The following is a 26471-nucleotide window of genomic DNA, read 5'->3' as shown; positions in this document are numbered from 1 at the left end:
TTTAATGTAATTTCGATTGAAAATTGTATATCATGTATTTACATATATTTGTTATAACAGCCTTTATAAGTATAAATAAAGTTGCAGTTTAGTAATTTAATAACAAAACGTTAACTTTAAACAGTGAATAACACACTACAGTTCCAATCATAAATAAGTACTTTACATGTGCTTTAGTATGTTAGTCAACAATAAGTGCACTTCTTTAAAGCACAACAAAAATTATTTAAACAATGATTTAAAATGCACTTTAAAGTAAGACTTTTAATTTAACATTATTACAAAGTTCACTTTGTAATTGTAAAGAAACAGTCATGAAAGTATCTCACTTTAAGTCACTTAACTGGCCTTTTATTTCATTAATATTATCTGCAAGTACAGTTTTTTTTAAATATACTTTTAAGATTTGAAGTACACTACAAGTGCACATTCAATGCAATTAATTATTTTTTGTCACAAGGGTCACTGGTGCATTTTCGGTACTTCTGCCATTGTGGTGAACGTGGAGGCTGTCCTTTGACATTTTGTTTTCAGTATGGTTGGATGTCAGTGGAAAACAGAGGAAGTGACTGATGGAATTGATCAAAACAACTTCCTCTTGTGTCAAGCTCGGGTTCCTCCCGCATCTGAGAATGCTTTTATGTACTGAGGGACTTTCATATTTAGAGACGCAATTAGTGCAAATTAAAACAAACTAACACACAGGAATTTCACTAGACTTGATCAAAGTTCTTATCAGCTGGGAAGATATTATAGCTATTTATTACAACTCATGATACACCTTCATTCAAGTGATGAAAAGCATGCACGGAATGACAACTTTTTTTTCTTTTTCTTTTTACATGAATTAAATGCAATATTAAAGGAATAGTTCACTCAAATTTCTGTCATCATTTACTCATCCTCATGTCATTCCAAACCTGTATGACCTTCTGTCACCTGCTGAAGAGAAAAGAAGATATTTTGAAGAATAATGGTAACCAAACAGTTTTGGTTCCCATTGACTTCCATTTTAATTTTTGTCCATGCACTGCAAGTCAGCATGTGTTGTTGCTGTCTTAATTTTGCCTGGTAGTTGATAAAATAGACAAGAGAAAAACAGAACAATTAAATAATGCAATATAATACAGGAGTAGAAACATAGAGGGGAAAAAAAACATATCATTGTTTCTACGAATGTACAGGTTTGTTATATACAAGTCTACATTTTATGTAATTTTAAAAATGTACAATTTTCAGATGCCACCTATATATGTGTCAGTTATGATGGACAGTGTATAGTTATGAAGGTTTAATAAAAAACTGTTCTTGTGTCTGTTCTGGTGGTCGGTGCTCTGTAGCGCTGACCAGAGGGCAATAGTTCAAAGAGATGGGCTGAGTGGGCTGTGATCCTCTCAGCAGTCCTGACTGTCTATTGTAGTCTCCTGATGTCTGATAGCTAAGCCAAACCAGACAGTTATGGATGTACACAGGACAGACTCAATGATGGCGGAGTAGAACTGTTTCAGCAGCTCCTGTGGTAGCTTGATGATGGTGTGGTGGTGTGTGAGATATGTGGTCTGGTAGTGTGGGAGGTTGAGTGGGGAGAGCACATATCCCTGAGGGGCACCAGTGCTGATCGTGAGAGTCCTGGATGTGAGTTCATCCAGGTTCACTTGCTGTTGCCTGTCTGTGTTTGTGGTTGTGTTTGGGGGGCAGTATTGGTGATAGATGGTGGGTTGTGTATGTTTGGACGTGAGAAGATCAGGCATGATGTATTGAAAACCGAAGTCCATATACAAGAACCATGGATGCCGATATAGAAACTTTACTTTTTAAAAAAGTGGGTACTCTCATCAAGTTTCCAGAAGAAGAAAGAACTATTTTTTCTTATAGTGAAAAGAACATTTGATTAAAATATTAATTTATTAAGAACATTTTTTCACTACAAAGAACCTTTTGTGCAATAAAAAAAAGAGATGCCATGGATGTTAAAGGTTCCAATAAAGAACTTTTTCTTTAAGAGTTTAGAATATATGAATTTTCCATAGAAAAAAGAAAATACTGTAACCACACCAAACACCATAGCAACAACCACCCAAAACAAAACAAAAAACTCACAGAACAACCTAGCAACCACCTGGCAAAATTTTTGCTAGCATATTCCATTTGTTCAGAAAACATAAATACTTTGTTAATGTTATCTGGTTGTTTTGTGCTGTGACTAATGCTGTTTATACCCCCAGAATGACTTTAAAATAGAAACACTGTATCTAAAATGGAAATTCTCTGGGATGTCTGTGGAAAATCCGTCTTTTTACCAGGACAAAGGACAGAGTGATATAATTCACGTGTTGCTATTGAGGGTCTGACACCTGGGAGATTTCCTTTCAGAAACCCTCAGGCAGGACATCTCCACCCAAGCATGGTCGAAACTGCACCCAACATTCATGCAAAATTATGGTAGATGGTGTGTGATACAAAACGGACAAAATCATAAACTATAAACTGTACGCATTTGCATTTGAAACACAGCTAGAAATGTTTCCTCATTGTCTTATACCAGACATTCATCCTCATGGAGAATCACTCAGTGCTCAGGATCTCTATTCTTTCTTAAGTGAAAAGAAAAGAAACATAACACTATTGACCGCATACGTTTCTCACAATGATACAGTTTCTTCTAGAAAGTATAAAACGTGACATTTACATATGTTTACTAACATTTTGCATTCACAGTCTTGAGCTATAGTTGAGAGAGAGTGTTTTGCATATTCAGACATGCCATAACACAGAAAAGGGTAATGAATTTCCTTCTGCTCTCAGATCAGCGGAACATACGTTTTCTTACTTTGAACTGTAACTGAAAAGGTTCACGTTTATCCAAGTTATATTTGTTCTAACTTGTATGTTTTCCCTTTTTTTATTCAGTCCAAGAAATGTAGCTTTATATGTCAATACATGTTCATACATGTGGACAGAGCTATAACAGTAGGGAAAATAAAGATAATAGTTTACCCAAAAACAAAAATTGTCATCATCTATACCTTCATGCCTCTAAAGATTTGCACACAAGTATTGATTTGTGTCCTTGTTTATGCTTGCAATCTTCAGACCCCATTTATTGTATACTACATGGGAAAAAAACAACCAGCAGACTTCCCAACGTATCTTTTTTTTTCTCAAAGAATAAAGAAATTAATATTTTTTTATTTTTTATTTTACTATTACTCTGAATTCTTTCTATGCATAAACATTCAGATTTAACTTATAACTGTACTGGAAGAATATTATCTTATCAGTCTACTCATATCAAATCTACTTAATGAATCCAAATTAAGCTAAATGAGTTTTTGCTTTGTCTTATGGTTAACCTGTCATTTAATTGATACAGAGGTGCGAGAGGCCAAAAGAGTTATTGAAGGTTAATACTGCCACCTACTGATAGAGCCCCAAAATAGACTTATACTCACAGAGGAAAACCTTCCTGGAACCACAATCAGAAGCCTTTTCTGTGCTTTATTGTGCTTTAATGTCATTATCTATTGATAGAATTGTTATTACAACAAAATAAAAATAAATACATGAATATGAAGAGTATATATTTTAATTTGTTGTATTGTAAATGCCTTCCAAAATCCTTTTTTAATTCAATAATTTGTAAAGAATATTTGTGATAAAACATGAAAAAAGAAAAAAACTTGTTTCATGCATGCTTTTTCTCTCTGTGTTCTGGACCAAGCGCCTTTAAAAGATGCGTTTTGTAAAGTATACATTCTATTTGTTTTAATCCTTGGATTTAACTTTTACTAGAAAAATCTCTGGTCCGGCCATGCGGTTTGGACAAAGGTTTTTTTGCAAGTGCAATGAGTATAAACAGTTAATTATTAATTCCAGTGTGTGGCAGAATAGACCACAATCTGATTGATTTCATGTAAACAGAATAAATACTTGAATAAGCAGCTTGAATTGCAATTATGGAATTGAATATGAAATTGGGAGAATGTATTTAAATAACTCATCTATTCTGTTCTTTTAGTGTGTATTATTAATTCAATGGCTTTCTTGGTGTTGTGGTGTCATTTATTGTCCAGGCCCTAGATGGCGCTGTTAACGTGTGTAACATGCAGCGATGACGGACCAATCAGAGTCGTCTGTGGCTGGAGGCTGCATACGTCATCAAGGACGTCTTATTTAAGAAAAGTAACCGTAATGATACTAATTAATGTCACATTTTATATTACACTGACTGTCTTATGCTGTGCTCTGTATGTTATTTGTTCTGTGTTCAATAATAAAAATTTTTTTAAAAAAAAAGTAACCGTAATGAAATGATTGTTATTCCTTGTGCAGTGTAAAAGACGTTTTTTTTTTTTAAATGAGACTGCCCCGATGACGTATGCCTGTGATTATTGTATTTTAATGAATTAATTCATTTATTTATTTATTAAGAACGTGAGGAGTAGTAGTGTACTCAAGAGCCGTTGGCTCTGACTGCAAGATGATTGACAGCTAGAGAACGTTTCTGATTGGCTAAAAAGGGCGGGCCACTCCCACTGTTTTTTGTTGTTGCTGAGCCGCGGGTTGTCACCTGTTTTTATACAGTCTATGGTTGTCACAAACAAAGATAGATGTGATTTCTCAACAGTTACTTTAGCGATATGTTCTCTACTCTAGTGTGTTTGGCACTCTTCTTGTTATTTGTAAGTCTGAGGCTGCTGTGACGTCAGGGTTCGGCGGCTCTCTAGCGCTCGGCGTCGCTGTGGTCAGTGCAGGAACTACACGAGAGTCGCTCTGGGACGAGCACAGCTGTCATAGCGTGCAGGAGCACACCTCACAAGCGCTCAGCTGCCAACGGATCTCACCTGTTCGCCAGGTATGCCCAACAATATTTAGCTCTAGATAGGAAAGAACCTATAAATTCGCATTTTAACAACCCGTATTCACGTAATTTACAGGAGTGTCCGTGTGCTGCTCGAAAGGTATGGTTTTGTTAGTGTGCTTAGCATGCTAGCTGGCTAACCATATGGTGTTGTTCACTAAGCCCAGTATCTTCACTAACTAATCTACGTGAACTCTTTAAGTATGCGAGGTGTTAGGTATAAAACGTTTCGTTTTTAGCGTCTTTTTAAAGTCTGGGTTATCGACAGGCCTCGATAGTGTGTTATGAAATAGTGCTAAGTGTCGAGCTAATGTACAGCTAGCTCATAATGCATCTTACATTCAACACTAAAACTCGCTTCTACTGTGTACTAGCATATTATTCTTTATTTAAAAAGTATGAAATGTAAAAATACTGCAGTAGCTGTTAACTGGAGAGTTTTTTGTGTATTATTATTGCTTTTGTTGTTTATGTGTAGAGTTTTTGTGTCTTCTGATTGATTTTGTTATTTTTTTGTAAAGAGGCAAAGTCAGATCAGTGTGTTTATTAAAGTGTAAAACCTCACGTCCTCTCCATAGGAGCCACAGTCCCGGTGAAGATTTATCGGACAGATTTTTACTAGCACAGTAAATGATGTGGAGTTTGGTTTGTTGGTAGATAACTGACTTTGTCTGTGTGACTCATATCTGCTTCAGTCTCTGTATGTTGTTGACAGCAGTTTGTCCTCAATCCAGCAGCATGGCTCGTGGACACCAGAAAATCCAGTCTCAGCAGAAAAACGCCAAGAAGCAGGCAGAGATCAAGAAATCCAAAGGCCACGACCAGAAGAGCGCGGCGAAAGCGGCGCTGGTGTTCACGTGTGGCGTCTGCAGGGTCAGTGGCTACTACAGCCGGTTATTTTTACCCCGACAGATCATCCTTAGAGGTTCTTTTCAACCGAGTTTCAATTCCCACTCATGACAGATTGCACTTTTTATGCTTTTTGAACTTAATTGTATACACTTGGGACATTTTCTGAACACCGCCCAGAGAGGAGAACCCGTGTTGCATGCTGTCGATATAAAGCTGATTTTATACATGGGTGTGTGTAGACAATGAATGTGTTGGGAAATTACGTTCTCAAGCTGCAACATGTTTCTGACTATGAGAGTAACAGATCTGACTTGTCAGTACACCTTCCACCAATTACCAGTAACTGAGAGCCACACATGAGATTCGTGGACATAAAGCATCTTTAAAGCTGGGCGTACATGGTGTGAATTCTGACGGTCGGATGATCGTATGTCAGTGCACACGTCACGAGTGAGTTTATCTGAAAATCGTACGGACGCAGTGGTAAACGACACGATTTTACAACCTGCCGAATTCCGAACAATCGCATGAAGTTCCCAGATGTAATGACATGTATTGAACGAAGTTGAGTTGAGAGAAGGACAGTGTGTAATAAAGTGTGTAACCTATATGAAGTATATGAAATAAAACCGCTCTCTCTGTTTCTCTCTCTCTCATGACTGTATAATATTGATACGAGACTATTACAGGTTGTTTTTCATCACCAGGTCACCCTGTGTGTGTGTGAGTGTGTGTGTGTGTGTGTGAATTATAAAGCCTAGTTACACGCTATAGCTTACAATAAGCAGCTACCTATACTACATCTCACCTGATATCTGTAGCTTTTGAGCGATCCGCTTTAAAATATCATCTCGGACGACTCACACTGCATGATATTATACAGCGCTCACTGTTTCTGCCAAAGTTCAGCGAGACCGCTCCTGTTTTCATGAAAGAATGTGAGCAATACCTTTCATTGATCCGATTGTCTAAGAACAAAAAAGCTTTAAAATCTTTATCTGTTTGTAACTCTCTTACATTAAATGACATGTACGTCTTATTTTATGTATTAAACACCCCCTTTTTGTTATTTATTTATTTTATTTTATTTTGTTGTCATTGTCAGTTTTATTTGTTGATGGTTGTATTATAGTTCGTATACTGTTTTTGAACGTTAATTAAAAAATGAGTTCATCTTCCTTTTCAATAGTTCAAATTGACCGTGGCGCTGCCATCTTCTTTCTTCTTCTCTGGTTTTCCTCAGCTCCTGATCGGTCAACTTCAGATAGATCGACAAATCCGCTCGTTCAACTGCGCACACCTCACAAATCCAAGCCGACAGCTCCTGAACTTTTTTGACATGTTTAAAAATCATCGGGAGCACGTGAGGGGCTCGGCTCGTAAATCACTCTCACACGATGCAATCCACAACCATTCGAGCTTCAACGATTTCCAGATAATTTCTCCCGATGGGAAAAAAATCGCATACGAGCTCGTACAACAGCAAAAAACGCACCATGTACGCCCGGCTTAAGGGGACATCGGATGCTTATTTTCCACAAGTTGGTATGATTCTTTAGGGTCTTCATGAAATGTCTGTAACATACTTTGGTTAAAGTTCCTCAACAGTCGTGTAAAACAACACCCTTTTTACCTTGTCAAAAACAGCTCTGTTCACAGTGAGCAGTTTCAGTGCATGGCTCTTTAAATGATAATTAGCTACTGCTCACCCCGCCCCCTCTTCTGTTTTTTTTTTTAATGTGTTCAGTGGTGTGTTACCATCAAAAACAAAACTAATCCACTGCTAATCAATCCTCAGTGGCTCTGATGTGAGGAGAAAATTAAAGGGTTAGTTCACCCAAATATAAAAATTATGTCATTAATGACTCACCCTCATGTCGTTTCAAACCCGTAAGACCTCCGTTCATCTTCAGAACACAGTATAAGATATTTTAGATTTAGTCCGAGAGCTTTCAGTCCCTCCATTGAAAATGTATGTACGGTATACTGTCCACGTCCAGAAAGGTAATAAAAACATCATCAAAGTAGTCCATGTGACATCAGAGGGTCCGTTAGAATTTATTGAAGCATCGAAAATACATTTTGGTCCAAAAATAATAAAAATTACGACTTTATTCATCATTTTCTTCTCTTCCGGGTCTGTTGTGAGCGCGTTCACAGCACTGCAGGGACGCCGCTGACGTATGACGCTGCTGACGTGTTTTCTTTGTTATTGGGCGCACCAGAAAACATGTCAGCGGCGTCGTACGTCAACAGTCACAGCAGTCGCGTTCACAAAGTCACAAATTCTAACGGACCCTCTGATGTCACATGGACTACTTTGAAGATGTTTTATTACCTTTCTGGACGTGGACAGTATACCGTACATACATTCTCAATGGAGGGACAGAAAGCTCTCGGACTAAATCTAAAATATCTTATACTGTGTTCCGAAGAAGAACGGAGGTCTTACGGGTTTGGAACGACATGAGGGTGAGTCATTAATGACATAATTTTAATTTTGGGTGAACTAACCCTTTAAGACTCTTATGTTTTACTTTTACATCCAACTACAAAACACCTGCATTGCTTACAAGACATTGCTGTTGCTACAGCTGCTCGAGTGCAGAGAAAATAGTGGACAGCGTACAGCTGGCTGAGGGCGGAGATATGCTAACAGGACAGTCTGTCTGCAGCTGTGGGCGGGGCTGAACAGTAAGACGTCATAATGCTCAGAAAATCAAAACTGCTTGATTATTGAGACTGTTTAGGTTTTTTAGGGATTTAAAAAAAGAAGAAGTGGTGAATGGATTGTTATATATCATTGTAGGGTGGTTGTGTGCTACTGTGCAAACTGTTTGCATGTAAATGCAGTGTGTGGACACAACCACCCTACAGTGTTTGAAACACCATGAAAAAGTGAATTTTGATCGATGTCCCCTTTAAAGTCACCATGAAATGATGTTGCCAACCTATTTTACTTAAGTAGTGTGTGAGATGGTATGACGTGTGTACAGAGCAAGAGTAGAGAAGTACCAAAAGCACATTATTAGAAGTCTGTGATTTTGAAACTGATATTTCAAGGTAAAAAAAAAAAAAAGCCATGGTCACATTAGCCAGAAGTCCATGGTGTAAGTGATGTTTGAAGCACAGCTCACAAAGAAGTTATCAAAGCAAGCAGCTTTCCGTTGAGTAATGTGGCGAATCTACATGACCAGCTTGAACCCTTTGTGAAAACTGTGGGGAGAAATCTTTCGTAAACTTCCCCATTATGTGGATTCCTATTGAAATAATTGGATTTCTCCTCCAAAAATTGTCTGACAGCACCTTTATAATGTATTTTATGGCTGCACATTAATGACTTACCGAGTAATCGTTCTTATTTTAACTATAATCACATTTATTATTGAATATTTTCCTCATTTGAGAATTTTTTTTTTCTATCTTGCATCAGAATTATTGCATGTAGGCACAAATCAAGAGAAAGTCAGCTCATATACAGGGTTTATTTGACCTCATCTAGTTTCCTGATTTAAAACATTAACCTTCTCTCAAAGGCTAAAACAGTGAAATTTCTGAAATTAATTGCAATTTTTCCAAATTATGTGAACAGTTTTCTATTAAAACGACAAAAGACCCCGTAAAGGAAGACAGATTGGCTGTATTACACTTTCATTTGAGCAGAATATCTCAGTGGAGATGGCTACACTGGAATGTTTTCAGCTTTCACTTGCTCAGTTTAGGGTTTAATAGGCAGTTAATATCCACTAATATTACTAGTTTAACTGCACTGACACTGCTGGATGAGAACAAAATTTCAACTGAAGTGAGTTGAATAATGACACTAACTTGGCAACATGGACATAGTTATTAAACCGAATTAACATTGAACTGAATTGGACTAAATAATGACACTACTTTTCTGTAGAGTTGCTCATAGCTGAATTTAACTCGTTTCATAATTGATGAACTTTGCAACATTGACACTGTTGGTGAACTCAATTGTTAATAATGACACTATTGTCTTCTGTACAGCTGCATTACATCTTAAATGCAATTTTTTTTCATAATGAGTTTCACAAGACTGTTATTTTTCTGTTTTGTAAATGTTAAGTTGTTTTGAAACAATCTGTGTTCTGTATTGCATAAAGCACACACACACACATAGTTTGGGGACCAATTCTCACTATTAACTATGACTTTTGCATCAGTAAACTCTTAATTTTCTACTTATTAATAGTGAGGTAATTGATAAGTTTAGGTGTGTGGTGGATTAAGGGATCTAAAATATGCTCGTGCAGAATAAGCCATTAATATGTGCTTTGTAAGTACTAATAAACAGCCAATATGCTAGTAATATGCATGCTAATAAGCAACTAGTTATTAGTCAGAATTGCTCCTTACACTTAGGTTTACTATGTGTGTGTGTGTATGTTTTTATGTAATTAAGTTTAAGTTTAATTGTGGCCATTGAAGTGAAAATCTCTGATTGGTGGATTTAAGCTCTTGTCATCTGGCAACCCCAAGCATGACAGCATTACCAATGCAAGATAACGAATACGTCAATTGAACAATGTTTACAGGATAAAATAACAATATCCTGCTTAATTATGGTTAATTAATCAAGAGACGCAGAAACTGTGACGATCATAATACAGTTAATGTGATTTTGGTCACCCCTGCTTCATGCAAAGTGTTTGTTTCATACCAGAATGAAGCCAGACCTGAATCCCTTGAGCCATAACGTGGTGAACTAAACCATGAAACCTCTCTGTTTTGCAGTCACAAATGCCAGATCCCAAGACCTTCAAGCAGCATTTTGAGAGCAAGCACCCCAAGAGCCCTCTTCCCCCAGAGCTGGAGGGCGTGGAGGCATGAACGGCCCAGACAACAGAGGTTGATTGTGTAAAACGTCACAATAAGAGTCCTGATCTCAAATTTTATTCAGCAGGACACGATCAGCGCTCTTACCTGGGTTTTATACATGCATCTTGCCCATCACTGCAGACATGAATCCCGTGGATCAAAGACTGATGACGTTTAGCTTCCCTCTCAACACGGTTTCAGAGCACTTGCCTTGGCTACGATCAGATCAACCTGCACTCACATGCTTTCTTTTCTCATCTTTCTTGTGTAATTTAATAGATTGAGAGAAATTAGAGAACTACCAGTGATTGTCAATTTCGTCAATTGATCATCAGTAACATAAATGTGGTAGTTACGGACATATTTGTCTGCTTTTGCTTGTTAGATAAGTCATAGATGAGTGCAAATGGATATGTGAGTGGTTTCCCACTACTTGACATTCAGCCTAAGCAAAAACTTTTTTTTTTTTTTTAAATCGTTTTCTCATTTACTAATTTTGCTTTTCACCGATTGATTTATTTTAGTCAAAAACAAACTGGATCTATACACTGAAACTGGAATCTGATGCGTTTCTGTGAATCACTGGATGTGCCCGAGGTTACTGTATTCTTAATTTAATGTTGCTGCAGAAGTTATTTCTCTTCGGAATTATCTCAGACAATATCGCCTCAATGTTTGGTATTCCTGCTCAAGCCGCCTGGTTTCCACACCAATGTAATATATCTCTTTAATAAAATTTTACTTTAAGTCATTGTGAGGCTTGTCTTCAACACAGCTGGTAAGAAACTTGAGTTCAAAAACTTGATCTAAATATACTTTCAATGTGTGAATGGAAAAAGAATTGACAGTGGCAACAAGGAACGGTGTTTCTAGGGCAGTTAATATGCATCATTACCTTGGCTACAACACAGCAGGTCATTAATCACAGCAGAAGCAAACAGAATTGGCCCAGTTTTAAACTGGTTTTACATTAGCTCAATACATGCAGATTTGCACAATGATTGTCCTTTGCTAAGTTGTTATTGTTAACTAAAACTATGAAAAATTATTTTTGTTAATTGAAATAAAATCTAAATATTAGACAAAAAATGTAAACTTCTAAAACTTAAAAATTTGAAATGTTGCCTTTGCGACTAACTGAAATGAAATAACTTTAACTCTTGTGCTGTGCCGAAAATTATCCACCTATTTTGGTGCTCCTTGTCAAAAAGTGACAAAGCCTTTTAAAAATTGCTTGTTAATCTCTCAATATGCTATATTATCACCAAATCTTGGATTCAATACTGTTATCTGCATGTTTTGTTTAAATTAGCACAGGTTTTGTCATTCTTTTTGGGAACTGATTGAAGGCTGAGCTTACTTATGCACTTCAGTTTTGTTTTGTTTTTTTGTGGATAATTTGGGGGTGAATTTTTAGGAGCAGAAATGTGTAAGCAGGTTTTTGTAGACTGGTCATTTTTGACTGAAACACCACATGTAAGAAAAAATACAAAAATGATCAATTAATGGAAAGTTGTTTTACCCTGGTGAGCAAAGTCAGCAGGATTTAGTCCATGTGATAATACTTACTAGTATTTTGGGGGGAAAATATACAAATTAAATTAAAACTATGAATGAAATAAATAACAGCCAAATGAAAGATATAACACTAACATGTCAGAAAAAAAAATAAACAGAATCACTGAGTTGGAAAAACGGTCACCTTCACGTGTCAGTATTTTCTGCCAGAAAGTTGTCATTCAATAGCATTTGTTGGATGTTTCCACCAGACATCGTTTGGTGTTGAGGCCAAATAATTCAGGTTTAGTGTCATCTGTCTCAGAAATTTCAAGGTGTGTTTTGGCAAAGCTCAGTCTGCATGTGACCTTTCTTGAGGAGTGGCTCTTTTCTTGCAATCCTCTCATACAAGCCAGATGTGTGGAGAATTTGTGATATTGTTGTCACATGCACACAATGATCACTCTTTGTCATAAATTCCTGCTTCAGAGTTGCTGCAGGCCTCTTGGTCGCCTCTCTGACCAGTTTCCTCACTGTGTTTCTAAGCATTGATAAACCTTCTGAAAATGTTTTGTCTCCATCTCCTGACTTGTGCCTGTCCACAACATTATCCCAGAGATCTTTTGACAGTGCCTTGCCTCCCATAGTTGATAGTTTGCTTGAAATGTTCCAGCAAAGCTGTTTTCATGCCGAGCTAATCAAAATGAGCACAGCTGATCACAGTTGAAAGTCAAATGGCTTTGTGTGCCACTGAGAAGGTGATTAGCTACAAGTGATTGAGTTTACAAGTCATCCTTCTTCTTATTTTTTTTTTCTGACATGTTGGTGTTATATCTTCACTTGGATGTTGCACTGAGTAAATACAGCTGGATAAAACAGAAACTGTGCCCGTCTTCATTTCAGGCTGCAAAGCAACAAAATGTTCTTATTTTAAAGGCGTAATAATCTGGTAATAGTAATCCAATCGTAATAATCTTATTATGAATTATGAAGATGAATGAATACTTAAAAGGAATGTTGTTTGATCACCACAATAATTTATTTTCAGTTTTATGCTTTAGTTTGCAAAGATAATTTTACGAATCAGTTTGTTGTAATTGCTTCCGCCCTGAATTCAGGCATGTAACCACAGGGTGCTTTTATCACAAGATAACCAATGACACCACTTTCCCCAGAGCCAATCCCTATTTGTCCCACTCTCACTCAGGAGAAAGCAGGCAGTGATTATAACATGTGGACGAACAGGAAGTTGCCCTGCAGGTTGAGACGAGTCAGGACTGCAGACACACCCTCCAATAAAGCATTCTGAGAAAGAGACTATTACACTGAAAAATACAGCAGATCACTCCTCAGAAATGATTGCCTGGGAAGACTTTCCGCAAAAAGGGTACAAAATATGGCCCGAAACTCTTAAAACATAATAGTTTGAATTAGTTTGTAATTAAAAATAGATTTATGTAAGAATGAATTGAATATAAATTCACAACTGTGACATAAGGTCAAGACCTTTAAGGTGTGTCAGGCCAAAATCACCATTTTAAAGGCAGGGCACACATTCTCTGTTCAAATCAAACTAGGTTAAGATGTCTCATTTGATAAATGCATAACAACAACAATGCATAATCATGTAATCCCGGTTTTGAGTTGTTCTTTCCCCGTTAATCATACTAATTTACTCAAATGCAGTTTTTCTGTTTCTTTGTTGGCTGTAACTGTATATTATAACTGATTTTTCCTGGATTGCGCTGATTTGTGTGAATGGCCTGGTCTGTGTCATCAGTGACTCACCGATGAGAATGATGCAGGTGGAGGTAGGTGTGGCTGAGGGTGGGGTAAAAATCCCTCTTTATGAGTCAAAATCTGACATTTGAGAAAGCTTATTGAGCAACAACAATTATCTTTAGAGAGTCACATTATAACAATTACATAATTTAGCACTGAAAACCAAACCATGATCTTATAATTCTGGTGTGACTATACCCACAATTTGGGTTGTAACATCTTAACACACCGTTCCAACGAGAAAATGTGACCCTATTAAAAATTAGAACATGTTCTCTTTATGGACCTCGATGGGAGATAATTGAGATTCTGCTTTTATTAGTATCTGGTTCCTCTGCTCCAGTTTAAAGGCCGAGCTGCTGCTCTGACGCTGTGTGTTCAGACCACGCTGCTGAGCAGACAGTGTTGTCTTCTCTGCTCTTTCATTGTCTTTCGTCTGACACACTGATGCATCATTGCATTCTGGGTCAACTGTTGTACTACGTTATGATGAACCCCACTACAGCCAAACCAAGGATGAATGAGCAACACATGTCAAAAGTCAAATCAATCTAAACAGAGTAATACATCCGTTTCATTAACACTTTGATGCATGACATCCACTACAGCTGAGATAATAATAATAAAAATGGGAATTATTATGTTTTTTTTTGTATTAATGTAAACAATATACATGCCTTCTGATGTCTGCTTGATAATACGTATATTATTAGCAAATAAAAGGCTTTTTAATATCATTCTAAGAGCCATGTGGCTTTCATTTATTCTATTATTCTATTATTATTAATGTTTTAAGATAAACACTTACTGGACTGAAGCAACACAGGTTTATTTGGTTATCCATATATCCTTTTTATATAAAAATCATATTTAATAACGTTCTCAGTCATTATAGTACTGCATTGCATTATATGTTTCGCCTTCACAGTAAAACTACAGAGCTTTGATCATAAAACTAAGCATGTAAATATCATTTTACAAAGATATAAGCCTATTATCAGGAGATATAGAGTAATGACTGATATTTATATGCACTTTATGTGGTCTGTTATATTGTTAAAAAGATCTCACTAATTTACATCACAATGCAAGCTATCAGAATTTCATCATAATGTTGCCCATTTTTATATCAGCATCCTCGTAATGAAAGTGACGTGTTTTATGTCTCCTCGAGCTCATTATGCTGTACTCGAAAGGTTTTTTCATGTCAGGCTTCACAGGGTTAAACCCATTCTCCTCATTAGATTCCTCGGAATCAAGCGCGCTCCAGGTCGCGCGGTGCACGCCAATCAAAACTCCGGTTGCCTAGGCAGCGGTTGACGTCATGGCCCCTGCTCCGGCAGCGTGAGAGCGGGAGGGAGACCCCGTGGATCGCACGGGAACGCCGCGCCGCGCGCCACAGTCGGTGAGTGGCAGCTGAGCCGTGCAGCCGGAGACAGAGCGACCCTCTCATTCACAGGTTGGCTTACTTTCGTTTCATTCAACTCTTCGCTGTGCTGCTGCATAAATAAGAGCTCTGCTCTTTCTTCCGAGGCTGCTCGTTTTAACTGAGCGGTTTATATCACTCGAAAAGAAGCAAATTTGTACGTAAAAAGTACTTGCCTTAGGGATGCTTAAAAGCTTTTTGCTTGAGAAATGACTCGGTGACTGCTCGGATGATACCAGAATAAGAAGTTTCACGCCTAAAACGAAGTTAGGGCTGTTAAGTGACTTAATAAACTCTATTTTCCGCGTTTTAGCCCTTCGACCGTTTCAGCTTTCCAGACAACGGAAGGATGAGTCCTCCTCTTCCGCGCACAAACATCACTTCATCTGTTATTATTCATATGTTAGACAGAATATAAGTGTAAAAATGTGATTTATCGCATTCAAACGTGATCCTAGAGGATATGTGGCAAGCCAGATCATGTCGGGCACATAAGGCGGAAAGTAGGGCGTTTACCTCACTGCTTGAGTTCCTGTCAGTTGAAGGTGTCGACAGCGTGTGTCTTTTTGAATTTGCTTATGGAAATGAATTGGTGTTTTGGTCTTTGTCAGAACAATGTAACGATAATATATATTTAAATTGTCTGAAAGGCTGTTGTAAGATCAAATGTTGCAGCCCGGTTCAGCGCGGTTTCGTGATTGAGACAAAGCGGACGTTAGGAAGGTAACGTCAGGTAAAGAGCGGACTCACGCGCTCGGGCGCAGGGCGGGAGGAGGTCGCGCGCATGAATTCCCGGATGGACCGTAATCAGACGGACATCAGACGCGAGATCGGCCCTTTTTTTTGATATGCGGGGTGTCTTGTTTGAACATTGTTCGCTGGTCGCTGTCGGGCTGGTGTGTGGACTGGGCGTGGTCGGCGAAGTCATGTCCGCATTTCTGGCCATTTTCACTCCTTTTCTGTCATGTCGCATGTAAAATGAACGGGTGTGTGTGTTTGGGTGAATCAAAGTCATCGTTTCTGGGGGTCCCGAGGCCCGCATTCCTCTAATTCCTCAGTCTTATATTGTGATAGTCCGATAAATCGACCAAGATGCCAGCATTGGCCGATAATTCAGTAGATTCACAGAAGTGTACTCTTCCCAGTCTCAGTGCCAATTATTTGGAAACAGAAAATGTGCATATTTGCTACAGTTAAAGGATTATCTCACTTCCAGAATAAGAAAACTTCCGAGGAATAAGGGTCTTATCTAGCAAAACGATCGCTCATTTTCTTAAAAAAACAAATTGATATACTTTTTAACCACTAATGCTCTTCTTGCACTAGCTCGACTTCACGCATTACGTAATCACGTTGGAAATGTCACGCGTGACGTAGGCGGAAGTACCGACCCAGTGTTTAAAATGTAAACGTGCCTTTTCAAAAAAAAAAAGGTAAAACAGCGATGTCAGAAGATTCTGGAGCTGGAGGAGAAAATGAGTTTTTCACCCTACCCTACCTTTCTGAGCTGCAGTGCACAGATGAAGAGCTAACCGCGCGGGACATTTCAAACGGGATTATTACGTATAATGTGTGAAGTTGAGCTAGTGCAAGACGTGCATTTGTGGTTAAAAAGTATATATAATCATCGTAGTTGTGGTATTTTATGTAAATGTTTTGAAACTTTTTTTTTTTTTTTTTTAAATTTCAGATGGTTTGGCTAGATAAGACCCTTATTCCTCGGGTGGGATCGTGTAGAGCTCTTTGAAGCTGCATTGAAACTACAGCTCGTTGGCCACCATTGAAGTCCATTATATGGGGAAAAATCCTGGAATGTTTTCCTCAAAAACCTTAATTTCATTGTGACTGAAGACAGAAAGACATGAACATCTTGGATGAGATAGGGGAGAGTAAATTATCAGGAATTTTCTATTCTGGAAGTGAAATGATCCTTTAAAATGTTTTAGCAGGTAATCATCGTAGTTGTGGTATTCGGACCAATAGCATGACTGCGAAAATTTAGTGTAAAATTGCTTATTATTATTATTTATTAATCAGACGTTTTGTGTTAAGTTTATATCTAATGTGATTTACATTTTATTTAGAAAATAGTAAATCATCAAAGCATTGTCACCTACCTACTGTCTGTTTTTGCTTTGCAAATTAGTACCAAACAAAGTCAAATAAAATTAAAGTGCTAAAACTGTTAAAGCGATACTCCACCCCAAAATGACAATTTTGTCATTATTTTGTTTGGATGTATGTCGTTCCAAACCCGTGAAAGCTCTGTTCATTTTCGGAACACAATTTATGATATTTTGGATGAAAACCGGGAGGCTTGTGACTGTGTCATTGAATGGCAGTTAAATATCTGTTCATTTTGTGGAGTAACCCTTTAAGGCCTGTTCACACCAAGAAAGATGACTATATACACCTAATCATAGGGCTGGGCGATATATCGAACGATATGATCATGCGCATCTAGTCAGTAAAGCCGGTTCCCTGATTAGCGCTAAATCACCATCACCTGCTTTCAAATGGAGACTATATGTACCTAATCATAGGGCTGGGCGATATATCGAGGGATCATCGCGCATTTAATAGACAGAGCCGTAGTTCACTGACAAGGTACGCAATATCGCGTTCATTATCGAAGGCGATTCATCTGGGATAATGAACGCGATTTGCGATAATAGCTTGTCAGTGATCTACGGCTCTGTCTATTAAATGCCGCTCCATTTGAAAACAGGTGATGGCGATTTAGGAACCAGATTTACTGACTAGATGCGCATGATCATATCGTTAGATATATCACCCAGCCCTAGTGTGAGCAGACCTTTAATGTGTTAAAAATGAAATTTTGAATACATAAATATTTAATTAAATATATTTAGCATTGTCAAAATATTAAGCACTTATTTTAGCTAAATTGCCCTGCTTCAATTTGCATTGTCTGCAATTTGCAGCGACCGGAAGTCCTTCCTTTTCTGTGAGAGTTGATGTGATGTAATAAAGTTGAGCAGAGTTTATGCAGATGAACGGTGATGCACTGTGGCTACTGCCAGTGGGAGTTGAGAAAGTGCAGCCATTTTACCATATTTAAACTAATGACTATTTTAATAATCAATTAATTTTTTGATTATGTCTTTGTTTAATTGGATTAAAAATTATTTGAATTATTTTATTCCATCTTGCCCAATGGTGTCCTCCAAACAGTGTATAAATTTAAGGCTATGAAAATAATGACAGTGTCTATGTAGGCTATGATATACATTTTGTGCAAAAAAGAGTTAAAATATAAACATAAAATTCTAAAAAACATGCCCACCATAATAAAGAAAAACAGACTAAACATGCACATATTCATTTATCTGGATATAGTAATTATTTTACACTTATACAACAGTCCATTTACATTTACGCCTTTAATAAGAATACCACTCCCGTTATGTAGCACTTTAAACCAATGCTTAATACAGCCAATAAAACACATTTTGGTCTCCTATTTTGTTGTACTCTATCTGTTTGATGTTCAATTCTCTAAGGACAAGTCTTTATGCAAAACAAATACTTGTGTGGTTTCTAAAATTTACAGATGAGAATTTAACTGTAAGATGCAAATTATACACTGGGGGAATGTATCAAACTGTAAATCTGTTCAGATCAGATCTCTTCTTTAGTTCAAAAACCATTACCAATTCACCATATTGGAGTTTAATATGTATTCAGCACATTTTTGTTTCTATTTGATTGATCTTTAGCGAGATTTAATTGTCTAATTGAGAGCTCCGGTTAGCAAAGCATTTAGTACCCTATCTGTGACACCAAAAATTATAAACTTACATAATATATCTTCCTGATTTCATGTGACTGAAATGCTGTGTTTCTCCTGTAGAACCAAGCAGCCATGGACAAGAGCCAACAGGTGCAGAGGGCCAAACTGGCGGAGCAGGCCGAGCGCTACGATGACATGGCCGACTCCATGAAGAAAGTGACCGAGCTTGGAGAGGAGCTGACCGACGAGGAGAGAAACCTGCTCTCTGTGGCCTACAAGAATGTTGTGGGCGCCCGCCGGTCCGCCTGGAGGGTGGTGTCCAGCATCGAGCAGAAGACCGAGGGCAGTGACAAACAGCAGATGGCTAAAGAGTACCGTGAGAAGATCGAGTCTGAGCTGAAGGCCATCTGCAAAGACGTTCTGGTGAGCTCCGAAAGGGAAAGAACCGCTGACAGGGATCATAACTGTTGCAGAGCTTGACATTTTAAATAGGATATGGTGAATAATGTCCTGTCAGCAAGGTCTTTATTTTTGGTATTAGCCAGAACTACGGTCAGGAATAAAGAACTGGAGCCAGATTCATAGAAAAATCTTCTTTACTGTTATTTTCTTATTTTCACCCTTTAAAGCGTTTTTCATTCAGTTGATCAACAAGACATTTTTTGTTATGCTGGTTTAAAGTCTCTTCACATCCTGATAGCAATCATTAAGTTAAGTGCTCTAAATGTATTTATATATTCTGTGGAAGGCGTAGGACCCAGGAAATGTTCGTCCAATCAAAATGTTCGGTCCGAACAATATGATAGGTTTTCTTACCTGCCTGTCAACATGTGTATTTGCATACCTCTGCGTACTCTGTTCGAGCAGACAGTCATCAGCGTGTTCACGTAATCTGTGCAGACAGAGCGAGAATGGCAGGCAAACATCAACCTGTCCTTCTTTCCTTGGTATTGTAGTAGTGTTACTAACTGTACTATAAAGTTTTCTCACCGGTGAATGACGCATGATGTATTGTAGTAATGTTGTCATGCGTTCAGGAGGCGTGGCTTTGAACAGTGATTTGCAGGGAGGGTGGGACGTACGCTTTCAGTGCTGTCAGGCTAAAGTTAGCATTTTCCAAGATGTCCTACTGCACCTTTAATGAAGCGCTGTCCTCTTGTAAGATATTGTCGCAGGTCGTCAGCGGTCATTGGTATGTATCTAGAAAAGCAAAACAATGGAGTCCTTTGTTTGAATGGTCACCAAATCAGCTCTTCCTCTGGAGTAGTTTTGGATACAGAGTTTTTTCTTTCAGGAAAGTGGAGGTGAGACTTACTCTGTAAGGCTTTAATGAGTCAGACAGGGCCATTGCCTCTCCTTGTACTGGGCCGTTTTAGTTGGATTGCTGCCGGAGGCATCTTAAACGCTGGCACATGGAATGTTATGCTTCGCATTTATGACATTCCTTCCATTTTCCAGATGTTATTTAGACTGCATCCAGAAGAATGTGATGTTTAGGCATTAGGAGGGTAATGGGTTGAAATTGGCTTCTGCAAAGAAAGAACCAGCTGGATGTTACATCTTATATCCTCTGAACAACTTTCGACATGAACAACTTGTCAAGCCCATTAGATGATGAGATAAACTTGTGAGGTATGAGGCGCATTCACTGGTAGACCTGATGTTCCTCACAAAATTAAGTTTACAAGAAAGAATGATTTTAAATGATGATGATCCACATCAAAAACGAAAGTGAACCAAATATGAATACATGCATTGGGCAGAGTAATGCTTTTGGTAGAATATCCAAGAATATTGCAAACAGCCATAAAACAAGGGAAAAACACTAGCTAGTAAAGCTGTACAAAAATGTTATGGATCAATTTGGAAAGCAAAATATTCTACAGTCCGGTCACTTGTTCAGCACTTTTAAAAATCAATTAATGATACACAAAGTGTAGAACAAACCTTGACTGGCCAGTTTTTGCCATCAGGTAATTTGAGCAGCTGTGAGGCTTGACGTTTTTCCCTAAAAATGGAAATCTTTATAGAAAAATCATGTAAATTTGTTGGCCTTAAAGTGTGGGAAAGAAACTTTTAGTAACATGTAAGGAACGTTACTGTCTTGAACTGTGTTGACGTTCATGTTTCTCTCATCCGCAGCATCTCCTGGACAAGTTTCTGATCCGCAGCACTTCTCCAGCAGAGAGCCAGGTGTTCTACCTGAAGATGAAGGGAGACTATTACCGCTACCTGGCTGAGGTCGCCACCGGAGACGAGAAAACCGGTGAGCTTCTCCTAAACAGCATTTAGATGAGATTTATATGAAATATACACAGTTGTCTTTTCTTAATATCCTTTGATTTGATTTGAGAAACAGTTAGCCGGTCTTATGTGTTCAGCGTGAGTTTGAGGCTATGCACATGTCTGCTGCCAGCTGTGCAGCCACACCTCCATCACACACATGCAGATTTTTGGGGGTTTTGATAGCTACCAGTGGAGCAGGTCTTTACTTGTGCTTCCACACCCTTGATGGCTGATTATTGCTGCACAAATTCTCTTTTAAAACAGAAATGGTTTACGCTACACTTACAGGTATACAATACTAGAGCCCTATGAATTTAATTTTTTTTCCCAAATTCCCTTTTTCCAATTTTGGTCAGTTTTACTTATATAGCACTATTAAACACACACACAACTAGTAATAATAATAGTAGTGCACTAAGTATGTTTTTTTCTCTCTCTCTGAAATGTTGTGTTTTAACAGTTTCTAAATCCATATGTTTCAGAATTTGTCTAAACGAGCATCTTGATCATGCTTATTATAAAACAGTCTGTTCATCAGGATCGTGGCAGTGAGCGTGTCTTGAAATGCTGTCCAGATTGACAGCCCACTAGGTTCTGGAACAGAGCAATAATATCCACATGAATAATCTTACATAACTGCGATAGAGATTTTAATGTTGTTTTACTGATTTGTTTGTCCTTGAGCGAGTACACTGGCTCATCTCCAAACTCTCTAGCTGCCTACCTAGAAGCATCTCACGCACGCCAACACAAATACAGCATGCAGCAGAATGATGCTGCCTTATACACAGCCAACATATGACAGCATCTCATGGAGAAGACCATCTCAGAATGCATTGCTATAAGCCAAGTGTCAGGGGAAATCTCCTTTCTTGATCAAGTACTTCAGAGAATAGATATAATAGCTCCATCTCATTAAAAATGCTCTTTGTGTGCATTTTTTTGGTAACTATTGAAAAGCGAGCTGTTAGCACCGTTGCTAGGGTTTGGAAGAGAGCGTGATTGTTCCTGTTTGATGCTTTTGAACTCGAGGTCAATCAGTTAACCCTCGTTATAGAGTTAGAAACCTCATGAAGTAGCCACAGACGCAGAGCTTTCATTAATTATATATGCGGGAATGAAGGCTGGAGGTTTAGATCTGAAGGTCTTGTGTCCTAGTTCATGAAGCTCTTGAGACACAAGCTGCTTGCAGATTAATTTGAGGACGTCCAGTGTGACCGTTTCATGCCCGCGTGTAATATTCTCACTGTAGCTCGTATCCCTGCTTCCAGTCGAGTGATTTGGTTGGGAGTTGAGCACTGTTTTTGTGCACTTTCAGCGAGGACAGTGCAAATGTTGTGGTTTCTTTTTCCACCATCCAGGCTTTCTCTCATCACATATGATTCACAAGCGGGTCTTCAGCTGAGTCCGTCTGTGGAAGTAATAATTCACTCTTTCCGATAGATGCATGAGGTCATTAGGGCTGCTTCTGCTCCCTGCAGGGTCTGATGAATTTTTAAGCGCCTGGTGTGTTTCTATGGCAGCACAGGAGTGAATGATCTGACTGAAGGAAACCACAGATCCCAGATCAGTCTGTTTGCGCAGTATTATAGTTAAGCTTCAGGTTTTCCGTAGATTCTAGAGAGGAAAGAGAATATCGCTCATCTGTTTGAGCATAAGCAGCCGCTGACCTACTACTGTCGCTGTGATGGGCTGCGTGATCATCGCCATGGCAACAGCATCTGGCTGATGCGTGTTGTCCAGCTGGGTTTCAGCAGTCGGCTTTAATATATGCAGCGCTCGGCCACGGTCTCCTGAATCTCTTCAAATGAACAATTGCTGCTCTTCAGGCACAGCACGTCAAACACTCTTTACAGAGCTGCCTGTCTTTTTTTAAATATGTATTTCTCTCTGAGCACCAATCAAAACAGGCAACCGCAAGCTCTTAATGCAGCATGATGTTGACTATTGTTAACAGCTCTCCGACGTGTAGAGGAGAAGAACATTATATCTGATTTTCAGCCATGTAAAAACAATGAAATGCATGTTTTGAAATGTCTTGGATTTTTTATTGTTTCTGTAACAGATACCATCATGAGGTATACATTAAAAAATGTTAATGGCAGAGTTCAAAGAGTAAAAATCTAGTCACATTTTCCGCTGGCAGTTTTTTTCTCAGTATAATCACAAGCAATATTTCATCATTTATGTACTGTAATACTCCTTGAGTGACTCAAACCGAATCTGAATTGGTTTTACAAGGCAGGAGGGAGGCTTTAGGACACATAACTGACCAAATAAAAAGGAATTTAATATTATATGGCTTGCAAATCCTCACTTATATATTGTAAATGTTTTATGTTCATGACTGTTCACAAGATTTTCTGTTATGCTCACTGAAGCCACATTTATTTAATAAAAAATACAATAAAAACAGTAATATAGTGAAATATTATTACAATTTAAAAGAACTGTTTTCTCTGTGAATATATTTTATTATATATATTATATTTTATTTCTGTGATCAAAGCTGAATTTTCAGCAGCATTACTCCAGTCTTCATTGTCACATGATCCTTCAGAAATCACTCTAATATAATGATCTGCTGCTCAAGAAACATTTCTGATTGTTATCAGTTAAAAAAGTTGTGCTGCCTGCTTCATATTTTAGTGGAAATGATATATTGTATTAGTGATACAGTTTTTCAGGATTTTTTGATTAATAGAAAGTTCAAAGAACAAGAACAACATTTATTTTAAATCATTTGTAACATTATCAATGTCTTTACTGTCACTTTTCATCAATTTAATGCATCCTTTCTTTTCTGAATAAATGTATTTCTTTTGACTAGTAGAGTATATTGTCAGCCTTAATCTGTTCTGTTGTGTTTTGTGGGAAAGTATGAAAGGATTCTTGCATGAACAATGTTGTGTGTTTGTACACAGATATCATCCAGAAGTCTCAGGAAGGGTACCAGGCCGCCTTTGACATCAGCAAAGACAACATGCAGCCCACTCATCCCATCCGCCTGGGCCTGGCTCTCAACTTTTCAGTCTTTTACTACGAGATCCTGAACTCTCCAGAGCAGGCCTGTGAACTGGCCAAGAAGGTTAGTATGGGTGCTCATGGGGCTCAAAGCTCCTACACAGAAAATAGCTTGGTATTATTTATTAATCCATGTTTCTGTTCTTATGTAGGCTTTTGATGATGCTATTGCTGAGCTGGACCAGTTAACCGAAGACTCGTATAAAGACAGCACACTCATCATGCAGCTACTTCGAGACAATCTGACAGTGAGTCCTTATTTTCTGATATTAACCCAGTACAGCTGAGAGCTTCACTGCCGATGATCATACAAACTAGCTCTTTAACTCTTACCTAATTGAAAAACCTAATTTGTACGTGTTTTTCAAGGTTGAACTACTTTTAAATGGGTCATGACATGGAAAATCGCAATGTTTTTGTTTTCCACCCTTCTGAAACCTGTGAAGATATAAAATATAAAGATCTGAAAATGCATTTCATGAGCCCTTAAACTTCAAAATACAAAGCTCATGATCTAAGACACTGGAAAAAACAAACAAAAAACAGCAAATACGGCACAAACAGCCCTACATTACATTCAGATGTAGCTTTTTTTGACACATTTTGCTTATTTAACAAAAAGTAAACAAAATATGTAAAATGCAACATTACCTACAGTAGATGATCCTGATTATAAATCACTCAAACACAAGTTAATGAGTAGATCTTGAAATAATCCTCAAGAAAGCTAGTGATGTGACATTCTCACTACTTACTCAAACATCCACTGTGCTTCCACCATCAGTATTAAAAACTGGTACATTTATCAGCAAATAAGTTGGACGTCATGTTCTTTTGTACCCTTTTAAATTTCCGTGTTTATTTCAATGGCTAGATGTGGATGTGCACGTTTGAATGCTCCCCCGTTTTAATGTTTTCAGCTGTGGACCTCGGACAATCAGGCCGACGGTGAGGACACAGAGGAGGGCCGGGAAAACTAAAGCCAACTCCACAAAGAACCTTTTCAGTCAGCACAGCGAGAGACAACGCTGACGCTTTTACAGTTCCAGCTTCATACTCACCAGCCCGTCATGTATGTGTGTGTTTGGATTTGAGAGTGTGGAGGAGAGACTGTGTTTGTGTGCGTGTGTTTGTTTGGAGGGCAAACAGCAGTTGTTTGTCTTTAAAATGTGTTAATTGTGGATTGGAGAATGCAGTGTGGTTTGTTGGCTTGATGTGTGCTCGTGCATGTGCTCATTGGATGCCAGTCACCATCAAGCCAACATCAGCTTTGTTGTAGGTGCATATGTGAGAGAGAGAGAGAGAGAGAGAGAGAGAGTATGAACCCTTTTCTGAGTCTGCTAGGGAAGCATTTAGTGATGGGTTTCAATTCTTCATTTTCCTAAAGAATCATGGGAAATAAACCAAAAGTCAGTATGAATGAATACTTGTGTCAGATTGGGCTCGTGCAAGACATTCTACTTCACTAGTCAAGTGTTTGATTACTCATTGGTGAATAATGTGTACAATCTTTCTCTGTCGACCACAGACCTAAGATCAAAAAGACTTGACACATGGCTTATACTGTAACTTTGATATAAAAGTCTCGTTACCGGAGCAGTAAGTAATGCTTTTCATGTGCTTATCTGATTAATACTGTTTTCTATTAGGAGTTTTGGTTTTTGTTTTATTTGTAGTACTACTTACTCGATCTGTTTTTAGTTGGTTTTGTTTACTCTTTTGATACTTGCCTAAACTGCATGTGGCTGTAGTTAATCAGGGTGACTGGAGTTGGCTGATTGGGTTGCCTAGAAACTGTCTTAGAACTTTCATACGGAACACTCAGCATTATTGTTATTTGTTGTGGAGGGTGGGCGGAGGGATCTGGATCTCATGTTAGTGGTATTAAAACAGATAAAACACAAACCACATGATGTCTTCTTCTTTTTGCATTGCATTCAGTCTCTGGTGTTTTTCCAAACCTGGCCGTTCCAGAAAAATTCAAATATTCATTTAGATAAGTGCTCGCGGGGGAATGGGGTTGGGTATTGTGACACAAATTGAGATTAAAAACAAAACAAAGGTGAATGGAAACTGGAGCTATCAAACTCCGAAACTCTAATACAAACAGGAATGGAGAGCTACATCAGAAGATGTGTGAATAC

General features: G+C 38.1%; 2 protein-coding genes across 8 annotated transcripts; both read left to right on the top strand.

Moving 5' to 3' along the window:
• The first annotated feature begins 4599 nt into the window (after nucleotides 1–4599).
• LOC109111415 (zinc finger protein 706-like) lies at nucleotides 4600–11305 on the top strand. 7 transcript variants are annotated; one of them, XM_042775937.1, is made up of 4 exons: nucleotides 4737–4855; nucleotides 4938–4961; nucleotides 5596–5734; nucleotides 10475–11305. In XM_042775937.1, exons 3-4 carry the CDS (start codon nucleotides 5600–5602, stop codon nucleotides 10568–10570), a joined length of 231 nt encoding a protein of 76 aa, XP_042631871.1. In that variant the 5' UTR covers nucleotides 4737–4855; nucleotides 4938–4961; nucleotides 5596–5599; the 3' UTR covers nucleotides 10571–11305. The 7 variants fall into 7 exon arrangements, with proteins under 7 accessions (XP_042631874.1, XP_042631869.1, XP_042631868.1 ...); XM_042775936.1 differs by having other exon boundaries at nucleotides 4741–4855; nucleotides 5599–5734; XM_042775940.1 differs by lacking the exon at nucleotides 4938–4961 and having other exon boundaries at nucleotides 4600–4855; nucleotides 5596–5786; nucleotides 10475–10610.
• Nucleotides 11306–15139: 3834 nt separating this feature from the next.
• Nucleotides 15140–26232, top strand: LOC109111416 (14-3-3 protein beta/alpha-A-like). The gene is made up of 6 exons (XM_042775933.1): nucleotides 15140–15296; nucleotides 19138–19440; nucleotides 21160–21283; nucleotides 24228–24391; nucleotides 24480–24575; nucleotides 25248–26232. The coding sequence occupies exons 2-6, from the start codon at nucleotides 19150–19152 to the stop codon at nucleotides 25305–25307; spliced, it is 735 nt and encodes a 244-aa protein (XP_042631867.1). The 5' UTR covers nucleotides 15140–15296; nucleotides 19138–19149; the 3' UTR covers nucleotides 25308–26232.
• Nucleotides 26233–26471: the final 239 nt, after the last annotated feature.

The sequence above is a fragment of the Cyprinus carpio genome, chromosome A19, assembly GCF_018340385.1.
Source record: "Cyprinus carpio isolate SPL01 chromosome A19, ASM1834038v1, whole genome shotgun sequence".
NCBI lineage: Eukaryota > Metazoa > Chordata > Actinopteri > Cypriniformes > Cyprinidae > Cyprinus > Cyprinus carpio.
This window is presented reverse-complemented; position numbering and strand designations above follow the sequence as displayed.

What these genes read in the sequence shown, in the direction of transcription:
- LOC109111415 (XM_042775935.1), top strand. Translation starts at nt 5,600, where the DNA reads ATGGCTCGTGGACACCAGAAAATCCAGTCTCAGCAGAAAAACGCCAAG. An exon ending in TCACGTGTGGCGTCTGCAGG is followed by an intron (nt 5,735 to 10,474) that starts GTCAGTGGCTAC and finishes TCTGTTTTGCAG; the next exon opens with TCACAAATGCCAGATCCCAA.
- LOC109111416 (XM_042775933.1), top strand. Translation starts at nt 19,150, where the DNA reads ATGGACAAGAGCCAACAGGTGCAGAGGGCCAAACTGGCGGAGCAGGCC. An exon ending in CCATCTGCAAAGACGTTCTG is followed by an intron (nt 19,441 to 21,159) that starts GTGAGCTCCGAA and finishes TCTCATCCGCAG; the next exon opens with CATCTCCTGGACAAGTTTCT. An exon ending in TACTTCGAGACAATCTGACA is followed by an intron (nt 24,576 to 25,247) that starts GTGAGTCCTTAT and finishes TAATGTTTTCAG; the next exon opens with CTGTGGACCTCGGACAATCA.